At 33.1% G+C, this 14,658-nt stretch overlaps 2 protein-coding genes across 2 annotated transcripts; both read right to left on the minus strand.

Annotated features, from left to right (window-relative positions):
• Nucleotides 1–1,395: 1,395 nt before the first annotated feature.
• Nucleotides 1,396–5,379, minus strand: LOC134232421 (large ribosomal subunit protein uL11-like). The gene is made up of 6 exons (XM_062714368.1): nucleotides 5,208–5,379; nucleotides 3,537–3,610; nucleotides 2,401–2,581; nucleotides 2,035–2,142; nucleotides 1,749–1,840; nucleotides 1,396–1,527 (listed from the first exon to the last, which is right to left on the minus strand). Exons 1-6 carry the CDS (start codon nucleotides 5,242–5,244, stop codon nucleotides 1,522–1,524), a joined length of 498 nt encoding a protein of 165 aa, XP_062570352.1. The 5' UTR covers nucleotides 5,245–5,379; the 3' UTR covers nucleotides 1,396–1,521.
• Nucleotides 5,380–13,303: 7,924 nt separating this feature from the next.
• LOC134232441 (uncharacterized) lies at nucleotides 13,304–14,454 on the minus strand. The gene is made up of 2 exons (XM_062714407.1): nucleotides 14,435–14,454; nucleotides 13,304–14,257 (listed from the first exon to the last, which is right to left on the minus strand). Exons 1-2 carry the CDS (start codon nucleotides 14,452–14,454, stop codon nucleotides 13,540–13,542), a joined length of 738 nt encoding a protein of 245 aa, XP_062570391.1. The 3' UTR covers nucleotides 13,304–13,539.
• Between the last annotated feature and the right edge of the window lie 204 nt (nucleotides 14,455–14,658).

The raw sequence follows: 14,658 nt of genomic DNA on the forward strand, positions 1-14,658 counted from the left end.
GTACTTAAGGCTGACCACCGACATGACGCATTTTACTTAATGTTGCCATTACGCATGCCCCAAAATTTAATTCGAATTAGCTTCGCTTAGCGTTCACACGGAGCTAATGCGAATTAATTTAATGCGCAGTAAATTAATTCGAATTAAACTAATTCGCATTAAATTCTCCGTGTGAACGCTAAGCGAAGCTAATTCGCAGTAAACTTACGTTTAATTCGAATTAAACTCTCCGTGTGAACAGGACACAAGAAAGAGACACCATTTAATTAATTAAACAGGTTCTTCCACAAGTACCCCAATCATGTGCTTTGGAATAATTTTAATCGACATGGGTTGATACAGATTTTTGATAAGAAAGGGAGGGGGGTCTTAAGGCCCCCAGACAGCCCCAGTTTTTAAAATTACGTTGGATTTATAAACATCATGTTAAAATCTGGTGTAAAGAAGTTCTATATACATGTACTAGCATTCACTGCAATACTTAATAAACATTGGAATAGAATTTTTAAACCCACTTATTGTCCCCCGCTTTCGCGAAAGCGAGGGGACATTAAATATCATCGTCTGTTGACCAATCTGTAGTTCTGTCGGTCCGTCACAAAAACTTTAACCTTGGTCATATTTTTGAATGAGAAAGGATGGGGTTTTCATATTATTATATAATAAATAACTTATGATTTTGACCCCGTGAACCCGAAGTTTGACCTAACTTTAAAAAAAAAATAAAGATAAGGAGCCTACCAGGTACTAAGTAATTTGAATTGGCCATGCCGTAAGTTTTGAATAAGATTAAGGCTTTCATATAAAACATGTTTATTACCTGTTACAAGACCTTTCTGAATACACTATGATTTTTCACTTCATAACCTTGAAGTTTGACCTACTTTTCAAAAACTTGCACCTGGCTTTCATATTAAACCTGTGTATTGCTTGTGACAAGACCTTTCTAAATAAATATACATGTACTTTGATTTTTGACACAGGGACCTTGACCTACCTTTTAAAAAATTATATTTTACTTTGAAGTGGCCATAACTTTTGATTGAAAAGAGATAGGTTTTTCATATTAAACATGTGTATTACATGCAGTTTTGTTGTGAAATTAGTGAATTAATAAGTTTGTAATACTTTGAAATATATGGTAAAAAATCTCGAAACAGCACACATTTTTGTGCGCAATAAAAATGTATTCTATGGGTGGCACTGTAGCTCTCTGGTTGTACTTTTTCAGACCAGCGAGCACCTGGGATTTTGTTTACACGTATCTGTGTTCAAAAGGTCCGGATGTTGTGCATCAATTGAACTTTTTTTGAACACAAAGGTAGAGAAGCCATCTTGATAAAATTAGTCTCCAAATCGCAATTCCTATCAGTACAATTAAAATTTCAAATGAATTCACGCCCACTGCAATGAAAATCATTCATCCTGAGCAAAATTCTAATCTCTGTTCTCAAATAAAAACAGCAAGACATTTTCTTTTCAATATTTTTTTAATTTCTATTTTCCTCGTGGACACAGTCTCTACTCCTGCAAAAGAAAAGACAGAGAATGAAAATCAAAAGTCACTTTTTCAGTTCTAAAAATCATAACATCTACATGTATGAACTGCATTGCATCCGCAACATTAGTTACCACTTTTTTCCATTGAAGTCTTAAAATGAACAGGGAAAAAATTGCTCAATATGAAGAGGGGTGTTAGGACTTTTTTTTAAAAAGATATTTTTTTTTTTATAAAGAGGAGAACTTACATCTGGTACTTCGATCTCGCCTGAGTTGATTTTATCAATGATATCGTGAGGTGGACACCTCTCAACAGAGCATCCAACGGACTGTGCAGTACCTATAAAGATTTACAATAAATGTCTGAGGAACCAATTCAAAAACCTTACCTTCCGCCACTGTAGAAACATCGTTTTTTCAATTTTACATACCATTCAAAAATCTAGCTGAACAGCGTTTTCAATGAATAGTCATAAGCAAGAAAACAAATTTGATTGATTTTAATTCCACTTTCAGAACCCCTGGATGATTTACCTAAGATTTCTTTACAGGTACCAGCAAGTGATTTAGCCATACTTCTCGGACGCATCTGACGTGCAATACCGATGATGTCATCCATGCTCAGGTTTCCACTGTGTTTCACTGTGAAAGCAGAGAGAAACATCCACATTCATTTATGACTGATATTACACACAGTAAACATTTTCAATGTCACTTCCGTATTAAAATGAAAATGGACTTAACAAACTTTACCACTTTTGCCAAAAGATTTTTATTATGCTTAATTTAGCAGACTGAAATATCTGGAAAGCTAAAACAAATTATTTACTTAGAAAACTTTGAGAATGGGTCCTAATTAAACTTCACTCAGCAAAAATAAAAAGAGTTGAGCAGTCTTACCATGTTTGACCTTCTTCCTGTCTCTGGGTGGCTCCTTCAGAGATTTGATGATGAGGGAGGAGGCGCTGGGCACCACCTCGACCTTGGCCTGTCGATTCTGTACCACTAACTTCACCGTTATCTTCAGTCCTTTCCAGTCTGTTGTGCCTTTGGCAATGTCATCACCAATTTTCTTTGGGGACTAAAATTTAATAAATATATAAAAATTAAAAAGAATCATGTTTTGATTACAGTAACACATTCTTGAATATACACATAATTCGTTATATGTTTTCTCAATTGTGGTCAGGCTCTCTTTGTCCAGTTAAAGCAAAGTTGTGTTTAATTCTAAAATGTCAAGAGGCCCATGGGCCACATCGCTCACCTGAGTAACTTGGGTGAAGCAGTTCTCTACCAGATTCCCCCTCTTGCTATACCTATCATGCCCCAATACCCCCTTCCCTTTTATGATTCTAAAACTTTAGAATCTACACTACCCAAGGATGCTTCCATATAAGTTTCATTTTTCCTGGCCCAGTAGTTCTTGAGAAGAAGATTTTTAAAGATTTGTTCGATATATTTCTATGTAAAACATGGATTCCCTATTGTGGCCCCGCCCTACCCCCAGGGGTCATGATTTTAACAATTTAATATCTGCACTACCCAAGGATGCTTCCACATAAGTTTCAGCTTTCCTGGCCCAGTGGTTCTTGAGAAGATTTTTTAGTGACCCCTATTTTGTCTTTTCTTGATTATCTCCCCTTGTAAGGGGACTTGGCCTTTCATTTTAACAATTTAAACTCCCCTTCACCCAAGGATGCTTTGTACCAAGTTTGGCTAAAATTGGCCCATTGGTTCTTGAGAAGAAGTCGAAAATGTGAAAAGTTTACAGACAGACGGCGGACAAAATGTGATCAGACAAGCTCACTTGAGCCTTTGGCTCAGGTGAGCTTATAAAAGTTTATCTTTACATAATTCTACAAAATATTTTCACAATTCCTAACATCAAGAGATAGTTTACATTCATTAATAACATGAACAGCTAGCTATTAATATATATATTATTTTCGGATTTTCAAAACGTTGGGAATCTTTTATATTTCTTATGGTTATGGAATTAAAACCAAACTCTTAAAGTAATTTTACTATTAACTCACCAGACCCAAGGGACCAATCTTAGGAGCCAGGGAGGAGGTAGCTGGAACTTCTCCACCGACTGCCTTCACGTAGACTGAATGACAGAAAAAAGAACATTTATTTCTCATGATACCTACTGCCTTCACGTACACTGAATGACAAAGTAAAAAAATTTACCTCTCATGACATTCATTGGCAACAATTCCCAATACATACAGAGTACACAAATTCACGCTTAAATGCAATGTCATTTACTACAGTCTACTTGTCCAAACTTTTTGATTCCTCTGACTCAGACTCTATTGCCAATGTGGCTGTCAGATGGGTTCGATCGCCGGTGGCCAGATAGCTCAGTTGGTATAGCACCTGACCGGAGTTTCAGGGGGCCCGGGTTCGAATCCCGGTCTGGTCCGCTGCATTTTCTCCTCTCCCATTACATTTGCTGCTGTGCCATTCCCTGGAATTGACAGGTGAAAGACCTGCCAGGGATGAGCCTGGGTTGGGGTCTTTGGAGGGCCAAAGACCTTTAAGGAGGGAGAAATGTGGCGGTCAGCCGGGTTCGATCGCCGGTGGCCAGATAGCTCAGTTGGTAGAGCACCTGACCGGAGTTTCAGGGGGCCCTGATTCGAATCCGAGTCTGGTCCACTCAATTTTTCCTCTCCCATTACACAGAGTTCTTGAAATCTTTTTTTCACTGTCAGTCATTTGGACTGACTGCCATGGGAAGTTTGTCAGTCCAGAGAAATTTATATCGGTTCAAAAAAAAAATTTAATAAAAAGATGAAAACTGTATTTGAATTTTATTATGAATTATCAATACATTTTGCACCCTGCGTCAATACACACTGCACACTTCATGCCGATTTGATCATTGTATAACAATTTTTGTTGAATTCTTCTTAAGTTTTTAATCTAGTTCAATTTTCTCGCCTGGCTTACCCTAGCACCGTCAAAATACTTCAACAGTTAATCAATCATAGTTTGGTACTTGCGTTCATCAAAGAAGCCATTACGAGATACTGAAAAGCGTTTAATAGATTATGATTGGTCGGTTATATGGAATTCGTACGAAATTTAGTCGGATTTTCACAAGTTGCTATTTCAACATCTACTAGTCATTTGGACTGACACAGAACGTAAAGTTATCGGTCCTTGGTTGTTTTTATCGGTCCTGCTGACAGGACCGAAAGATTTCAAGAACTCTGCGTTACACCTGCACTATGTTGGTTGATTACCCAATACATGACTATATTCATTCTTGTGTTTTAAATCATAGATCATACCCAGTAACTTCACTGCTTTGGTTTGGCTGAGGAAAGATAAATTTACACTACTAGTTGCTTTTTGACATTTACCGCCTTATTGCCTTACAGCAACAGCTTAAGCACTCTGACTGTATAAAGTTGTTAAGTGTAGAGTTAGAAGTAAAGCTCTCCTTCTGTTCATAATTCATAACAATAATCTGATTTTCGTCAATTGGTTTGGTAAAACAAAACAAGATCTAACTCAGAAATAATTTCAACATGTTTAACGACAACAATGTATACAAACCTGATCACTCTGTCTACATCAGTCATCACAGACTGCTAAATATACCATCACGTCGAGTACACGACGATACTGGGAGGGAACATGTTGAAAAGGGGGGTCTATTCATAAGCGAAGTTTTTCCACATGTAATATTATCTTACCAATCATAATAGCGGTTGGATCAAATTTGGGACCCATCTTTGTTTTATCTTTTTACTTTTACAAATATCTAGATGACAGTTATGGTGTTGGATGAGCCCAGCTGGACACGACCAATCGCAAGTTGCACCACACCGTCGAAAAGGTATGGGGGAAAAGGAAGTTGGCTTGTTTACTTCCGTTTGAAATTCTAAAACAGGGAACCAATTTAGGCGGCAAATTTAAAATTAGGAAAATTCTGTTACATGTACAAAATAATTACAATATTTTATTTTATGGATCATAATTCTAAATATTTATTTGCATAATTTTCAGCATCCTATTCTCTTTTATTCAATCAGCATATGTACTTATATGTCATTGACGGCCCTGAATTAAAAAAAAAGGGGGGGGGGCACCTGTTGGGATTCGAAGTTATGCCTATGCAAGCTCTTCACGGAAAGGCTTTTTTCTCTTACTTACTTCAGCTGTAATTAAGGGAAGAAAACACGCCTAAATATTTATTTAGTAACCTATTGTATATATATTTGGTTTACAAAAGACTCCCCCTTTTTTCACTCTAAATCCACCATTAAAATTGATTGAAAATTGATCAGTTCAAACATTTTTCGAACATTTAATGTCATGATTTTATTCAATGTCACTAAAACTAAAAATCTATTCAAAGGCGGACGGTGTGCCCCCCCCCCCCCTCCGTTTGTTTTTTGTATGTAAAATTTAGTGTTGTCACGATGATCGATTTATAATCGATGATCGGTCAGAAAGGCTGTCGATTTTATAACAATCGATCAATCGGTAGATTTCAGCACATATCTTTTTTTTTTTTTTTTTTTTTTTTTATACAGTTTTCTTCTTACTTTTATTTCAAGAACAGGCTCTTGCATGTTATCAAAATATATATCTTTCAAGGGTTGTCCTTTACTATTTTAAAATACATGTACTTAAAATCTGTTTAAAATAAATCAAAAGATAGTGATATTTGTATTTCTAAACTGAAGAAACTAAACTACATGTGTAAATGAAATATATTAGTTTTCAGTATATGGGGGAATTCACCTGTCATTTCATACGGAATCACAAGGAATATGCAATTTTAAATGTCTCATAACAGTTTAAAAAAATAATTCCATATACATACATTTTAGATGATCATGTAAATCAAAACCTGATCTGTCAATGCTTGCTTTTCCCAGGCCAAGTAATTCCTAATCATGCAAAAATCTGTATTACTAAAATTGTTAATCAAACTGCATACATACTGTTTTTAGAATTTCGATCTGTACAATGCACCTTCACTTACACTTTTAACAATAAAATTCTAATTTTTATGAAATATAATGACTATTTTATGCAAAGGGTTACCGATTCGATTATTGACCGATGATCGATGATCAGTTGGTTAGGGTCAACCGATGCTACCGATTAATCGATTCTGATTTTCAACCGATTTGACAACACTAGTAAAATTTATATGTCCTAAAATCAAGGAAAAACATCTCTTATTTGTAAGAACTTGTCAGCTTCCGGGGCTTCGCCCCCGGACACCCAAAAAGGACCTTGCCTTAGACCCACTGGGGGCTTCAGTACAGCCAACTGACACTCTGTCTTCTACTGCGCCCCCCCCCCCCCTCCACCCCGTTCCGAAATTTCTGGATCCGCCACTGCTACTTACGCTACCTTTCTGCACAAATGTCATAGATTATATACCAATAATTATAACTGCTGTTCAAGTTATAATTTAGATGATATCTGCCATTTTCTTCTTCGTATTAAAATACATAAAATATTTTAAGCTTACTTTCACCAAATATACATCATTTAAAAAAGGGGGCATATCAAATGATTATTTGACCTTTTACATCTGCATGTAGATGCACAATTTTCCGTTTGTATCATTTGTATTGTATACTGTACTATACCGTAAATTTCCACTTGTAATGTACAATTCTTTTATTTGCATTAATATATATTTTTTGATTTGAACTCTTACATGCACAATTTTTTTTTTCATTGTATACATGTTTATTTTGATAATTTGTATCCATGATTTTGATCCATTGCTTTGTATGTATTCTTATTTGTATTGCATAATGTCTTAGTTGTATTCAATCATTTTTCATTTGTATAATTGAGTCTTTTTTATGGTTTAGTTACGAAGGATTTCATTCCTGAAAAAAATGCATTGTGACTACGCACTTTGAAATTTTTTTTAAAAGTGCGTTAAATTTGGGACAAAATCAACGCACTTTGAAAAAAATTTTCAAAGTGCGTTAAATTTGGGACACACTCAACGCACTTTGAAAATGTTTTTTAAAGTGCGTTAAGAGTGTACATAAACTTTTTTACCATGTGGACATTTAACGCACTTTGAAAAAAAATCTGTATAAAACAAATATTCTAGACTTAGATTTTAGTAATTGAGAGAATAAATTTTTAGTAATTATATCTTTCGAAAAACGTTTTAATTTACATGCATTGATTTACCTTCATTGAGAACAAGGAGAAGATATAGAAGGTCTCTCAGCCAAACTCTTTTTTTTCCCTATACATATAGCCGTCGGTAGCATATTGAAAGTGTCACTCCAAGGTAAGCCCCAATTTTTAATGTGTACATTATGTATATCTTTGCAAAACATTTGTGTGACTACCCCTCCCCCCCCACTACCGATGCCTATATATGCTACATCCAAATAAATGTATTTGCATAAGTGATACATGTATGACGATAAAAACTTTCAATAAATTTTAGTTTACATTAAGTGCATGCAAATTGGAAAAAATTAAGTACAGTAAACATTTTAGAGAGAAAGAATTTTCGAAGAATGGAGAAATCTAAATCGCTCACTTTCGCATCCTAAAATGACCTGATCACCGAAAAGTTATCCAATAGGTTCAATCATTTATCATACCTAAGATTTTCAAGAATATTGACTAAGACATACACATTTTTTTCAAAGTGCGTTAATATGGTCGATATCAACGCACTTTGCAAAGAAATTTTATTTTTTCAAAGTGCTTTGATTTGGTCCCAAATTTTTTTTTTTTTTTTTTTTTTTTTTTTTATTATCTTTTTTTTTTTATTAATACCAATTGTCACAGTATACATGTTTATAATATCTTATTAACATCAAAACATCATTAATACATATAGTAAATAAATACAAAAAAAATATAATAATGACAATTGAGATTGAGAGGAGGAAAGAAGAAGAAGAAGAAAAGAGAGAGAGAGAGGTGAGAAAAGGTGAAAGAAGAACAGAAAAGCATGTTCATAGAAATAAAATAGTGGTCTATGTATGTCCAAGCATTGCAAGAAATCTTTAGGTGTCTGGTTTCAGGGTCTTACATGAGTAGAAGCCAGTCTTTCCATTTATCATTAAATTCATTAATTTGATTACTTTTTGTTGCACTATATTTCATCGTAGATAGCAATGTTTTAATATCTCCACGTAACGCTTGTAATCTTAAAACCTCATTCCGACATTTAGTTCTGTATATAAATGATTTAATACATAAAAATATTGTATTTAATTCAGTATTGTTGGGTTTTGGATTCCCAAATATGAAATTACAACTACCTTTTGGAAAGTCTATATTATGAGCTTCACAAAGAATGGTAAAACTATGTAAAAGCTCCTGAACCTTCTGGCATTCCCACATAATATGAAAAATTGTTTCCTCACATGTCTCACAGAAGCTACATAGTTTAGTATCCTTCAAACCTATTTTATATAACATTTTATTTGTAACTAAGATATGTTGATTTATTCTGAATTGTAGCCATTGCAATTTAGAACTTTTTGTACATTGAAAAGGAATTTTGTATATCATTTCCCATAGGGAATCTTCAATTTCAAAATGTTTACTCCATTTTACTTTTGAAACAGGCAGTATATGTTCTGTATTCAGAATATTATACATAGCTTTTGTTCCTTTTTTACATAGACAGAATAATTTTAAATAAAAAGGTAGGATGGGCCTTGGGTTTACTCTTTCTTTGTTTATTTTTTCTACAGCCATAGCTTTTTTTACTGCTTTCTGTAAACTTGCATATGTTAAAAAGTTGGTTTCTATATGAAATTTTGCTTGTAGATCCTTTAATTCTAGAAAAGTTCCCTTTTCATCTAACAAGTCTGAGATAAAAACTACACCATTAATAAACCATTTGGAGTAAAAAATGGGCTTATTGTCAATTTTAAGTTTTTTATTGTACCATAATGGTTGAGAGATAAAATCTTCCCATGATTCTATTTTCATTTTGTCTTCTATATTTTTGAAAGCAATTAAAGTATCTTTCCAAAAATCATTAGTTATACTTTGTAGTATTATTTCAATATAATTTGAACCAGTATTAAATAACTTTTTAATATTAAAAGCTTTTTGAACAAGTGATCTCCATTTAGACTCCTGTCCATTGAGTAGTTTTTTAATCCAAGATGATTTTAAGCTCTTAATGTAGTTATTTAAGTCAATCATATTCAATCCTCCACTCTTGTAATCTTGAGTAATTTGTTTTCTTTTTATCTTGTCCACTTTTGATCCCCAAAGAAAATTAAATAGAACACTATTTAGATTCTTAACAAAATTTTCAGAAGGTGAAGGTAAAGCAATAAAAAGATGGTTTAGCTGTGCTATTAATAATGATTTTATAAGTGAAATCCTACCCAAGGGGGTAGTACGTCTTTTACTCCACTGTAGTATTATATTCTTAATTTTGACCAATTTTTTGTCATAGTTGAGTTTTGGAACTCTACTTAAGTCAACATCAAAATAAATACCCAATACTTTAAATTGTGTTGACCATTGAAAATCCATTTCATTAAGAGGTTTTTCAGATGAATATTTTTTGCTTCCTATCCAGACTATTTGTGTTTTAGAGAGATTTATTTTAAGTCCTGATAATTTATAGAATTGATTTATTTCTTCAATGCAATTTCTTAGGGATTTTTCTGTTCCATCTAGTATAACTAATGTGTCATCTGCATATTGAGACATTAGGTATTCCTCCCCATCAATTTTAATCCCTTTTATATTTTTATTATTTTTTATTTTTAAAGCTAAAATTTCTGCACAGAGTAAAAATATATATGGTGAAATTGGATCACCCTGACGACAACCACGGCCTAGTTTAAAGAAATTAGATAGGTGGCCGGCTTGATTAATTGCTGATACAATATTACATTGAAATAATGAAACCCATCTTCTTAAAGAAGGACCAAAATTAAAGAATTTCAGGGCTTTATCAATAAAATTCCATGACACAGTGTCAAAAGCTTTTTCAAAGTCAATCATTAACAACATTCCAGGAATATTTTTTTCTTCTGTATAATGCATTAGATCATAGATTAACCTGGTATTTTCTCCTATGTATCTTCCAGGTACAAAACCTGTCTGGTCTGAACTTATAATTGTATTCAAGATATTTTTCATTCTACTTGCTATACAGCCAGATCCTATTTTATATACAACGTTTAATAATGATATTGGGCGCCAATTTTTTATGAAAAATTTACTTTTTCCTTCTTTAGGTATACAAGTGATAATTCCCTGTTTTTGTGTAACAGAAAGCTCTCCTTTTTGGTAACCATAATTTATTGATCTTACTATGAAATTTCCCAGCTGTTTCCAGAAAACTTTGAAGAATTCTGTTGTAAAGCCATCGCTTCCAGGACTTTTATCATTTGACATATTTTTCAAAACTAATAATGCTTCATTTAAAGTTATCTCCCCTTCAAGACTATTCTTTTGTGTATCACTAAGTTTTTCTGCAGCAATGTCCCAAGTATCATCATTTAGATCAACATTTGTCATATCAGAATTAGCCTCATAAAGTACTTTATAATATTTTTCGATTTCAAGAAGAATATCTTTCTGATTTGTTATTTCTGAATCAATTGATTCATCTTTAATCAATTTAGGGATTATTTTATTTGTATAGTGTCTGTTCTCTAGGTTTAGAAAGTAATTAGTAGGTTTTTCTCCTTCATTCATCCATTTTACTCTAGACCTTATGATATTTCCCATAAGTTTATGGTCTCTTATATTTTCCAATTCCTTTTTCTTATTATAAATTGTTTGAATATTTTTATCGTAGTCTTTTTCCAAATTTTCGATTTCAGAAATTAACTGATTTTCTTTCTCATTGCTTTTTTTTTTACATAACTAGAATAAGAAATGGTCTTGCCTCTAATTTCCATTAGGAGTGTTTCAAGGAAAAGCTGTTCATCCGTAGTAAACTGAATTTCTGAATCTGATATTTCTTTGATATATTCTTTAGAATAGATAGGTAATGCATAATTTTCCTTTGTTTCCTGAATAACTTTGTTGACCGTTTCAATATATTTAATATCTTTAAGAAGTGAGTTATTAAATTTCCACAAACCTTTTCCATGAGTAAACTCATTCAATTTAATCTTTAGGCATATTGGTGAGTGATCAGATTTATAACTATTCAAAATTCTACTTTCTTGAATACTATTTAAAAAAGAATTTGATATGAGAAAGAAATCTAATCTTGCTTGTTTACAAGGGGAAGGTTTACGCCAAGTATATCTTGTTTCATCAGGATGCATTTCTCTAAAAATATCACTGAAATCATACTCAGAGATGATTTCTAGAACTTTGCTTCTTGCCTTTGGGTTATTAATATGAAGATAATTAAAATAATCTTTTTCTGGGTCTAAAACTAGATTAAAATCTCCTACCAAAATAACATCTTGATTTGATAAGTCCTTTACAATATTTGACAATCTTTCATAAAATGAGGGTGTGTCCTCATTTGGTCCATATATTGAAATTAAACTCAGACGCTTGTTTTCAATTGTTAAATCTAAAGCCAAAAGATTTCCCGCGTCATCAGCTATTCTATTATGAACCTTATGTTCAAAATTATTATTAAAAAAAATAGCAACACCTCTTGACTTTGACGAAAATGAATTAAAATAAGCCTCGTATCCCCATTCATTTCTAATATCATTCTCCATATCACTTGTAAAATGGGTGTCTTGTAGACATAGAATATTGCATTGAAATTGCTTATAATATTGGAATACGTCCTTTCTCTTTTTAAAATCATGAAGACCCTGACAATTTGCTGAAACTACTGTAAACCCAGACATGAAATATGAAATTGAACTGGTGCAAAAAACTTGGACAAATATTTACTCACCATCAGAAAAAGTGTTGCTCTAAACATGCGAAAGATAGAAGAGAAGATAAAAGAGGAGATTAAAGAATGGTTTAGCAATAAAGACACATGCATCATAGAGTGATAGGTGTGCACGTCTTGTTAGAGATTTAGTCGATAGGGCAAAGACATTTTACAAATCATATCGGATATGCCGCTTCGAGAAAAAAATAGTAAACCAAAAAGGGTAAACATTTAAATCGGGTGCGTCGATTTACCCAAAAGGACCCAAAAGGACCCAAAAGGAACCCAAAAGGACCCAAAAGGACCCAAAAGGAACCCAAAAGGACCCAAAAGGAACCCAAAAGGAGCCCAAAAGGAAATCAAAAGAACTCAATATAATATATTACGATACATTGAAAAATAATAATTTGAATTAAATTATGAATATTATATTATAAATTTACCTAAAAATTGGCAAAAACATACATTTATATTGTTGCAACTTTTCTTAAAGAAATAACATACGACTTTTATAACACATCAATCATTAAATCTGGTCAGATATGCTTTGATTTCTTTTAGCTGAATTTAACAAAGTGCACTGTATTATTCTATTTCTCCTTCTGTTTTATTATATCTTATTATATGATATTTGATAAATAAAGAAATAAGTTTATTTAATGACATGTTCTAGGCATATGGTATCGGGGATGGGTGGGGGTGGGGGATGGGGGGGGGCTCCCACCTCAACCCAAACACGCACTTTACCCTCAAAAAACTAGTTTTAGTTTTAATAAAATATGAAAGTATTCATTATATATCCATTTAATCTCTTTATTTCAAGTCCTTTTGGGTCGTTCTTAATTTCCTTTTGGGTCCTTTTGGGTTCCTTTTGGGTCCTTTTGGGTTCCTTTTGGGTCCTTTTGGGTTCTTTTGGGTCCTTTTGGGTAAATCGACGCACCGTTTAAATCCGGAAAAGTATGAATATATTTTCCAAGTTGAAAACTACTTTTAAATCCGGCTTTACCCATTTATATATTAAACAAAAATAATATTCTTAATAAAAACTTTCGTTGTATTGAATTTGAAGGGAAAACGGCATTAATATTCGTACTTAGGCCTATATATGAAAAATGAACATATTTACAAGATCAAAAAGGTCACCTGATATTATAGTTACCGTCAGTCTTAAACTGTTTGAAAAGTCACATTTCTAAAGAATTGGCGACTTCATTAATCACTTGTTCCATAATTGAAAATCTCTGGGGTCCAATATGGGCATCCCCCATCCACCTTGTGATAACGAAAGCTGCATTGTTTATATTGTTTTCTTTCATGTAGCGCAGCATCTTACGCCCAGCCCCGTGTTCTGAATCGTCATGATAATTTTCGTGAACGGTACCGTTCTCTGTAGATAATCTGTACACCAAAATTCGGTTATCAGCACTTGCTGCATAGGGATCTATTAGGACTTTGCTGTACATCTTCTTCACATCATCCACATTTTTAACTCGAGCACCGAAAGCCATAAATTCCGAACCGTCCTTTTTGATTGGGTCCGAGTTTTTTATTTCAACCGAGTCTAGGTGTTCTGTCTCTTCAGGTGTTACCAATAAAGCATCTGCATTTGTGAGAAATGGTACGTCATCTTTATATGTGGAGCCGTTGGGCAAGATGACCTGATTCTTTTGAATCTTAACAGTGATGTTTTGGCTGCGCAAACTATCTGCCGTATCAAACACCTTGTTTCGAGCGGAAACAATAGATGCAGGTTGCTGCGTTGTAATAAAGAAAGGCAATGGTTGTTTAGCAATTTTCTTTAGCTTTTGGGCATTAAGAATTGTGTTGATTTTACTACGGTCAGTCAGCTTTGCGGTAATGGATACAGGTCGATCGGAATTATATTCTGGACGCACCCCATTCCTTTGGTCCCAAATTTAAAGCACTTTGAAAAATTTTTTCAAAGTGCGTAATTTTTCAAAGTGCGTTGTAACAATGCATATATATACAAATAAAAAAATATACAAATCAAATAACTTTTTTATTATATAAATTGAAAAATTATAAAATACAAATGGAAGATTATCGAATTCTTTTTACAGAAATGTTTTTGTTTTCATTTGCGATTGATTTGTTCAGTATAGTAAGGAACCCAGCCACTCATGTTTGCACTTAAATTTGATTTTTTCTAATATCAGGATTATGCTTGAATTAAGCTTCTATATTTTGCAATTTATATCAGATTTAATTTTTATCAATATCCTTCATGTGTCTATTTCTTTCCATTTTGGCAATATTTTTATCTTCCTAGAATTATTTTAATT

Source organism: Saccostrea cucullata, unplaced genomic scaffold, assembly GCF_032062105.1.
Source record: "Saccostrea cucullata isolate Sc308-1 unplaced genomic scaffold, CSIRO_AGI_Scuc_v1 ctg21, whole genome shotgun sequence".
NCBI lineage: Eukaryota > Metazoa > Mollusca > Bivalvia > Ostreida > Ostreidae > Saccostrea > Saccostrea cuccullata.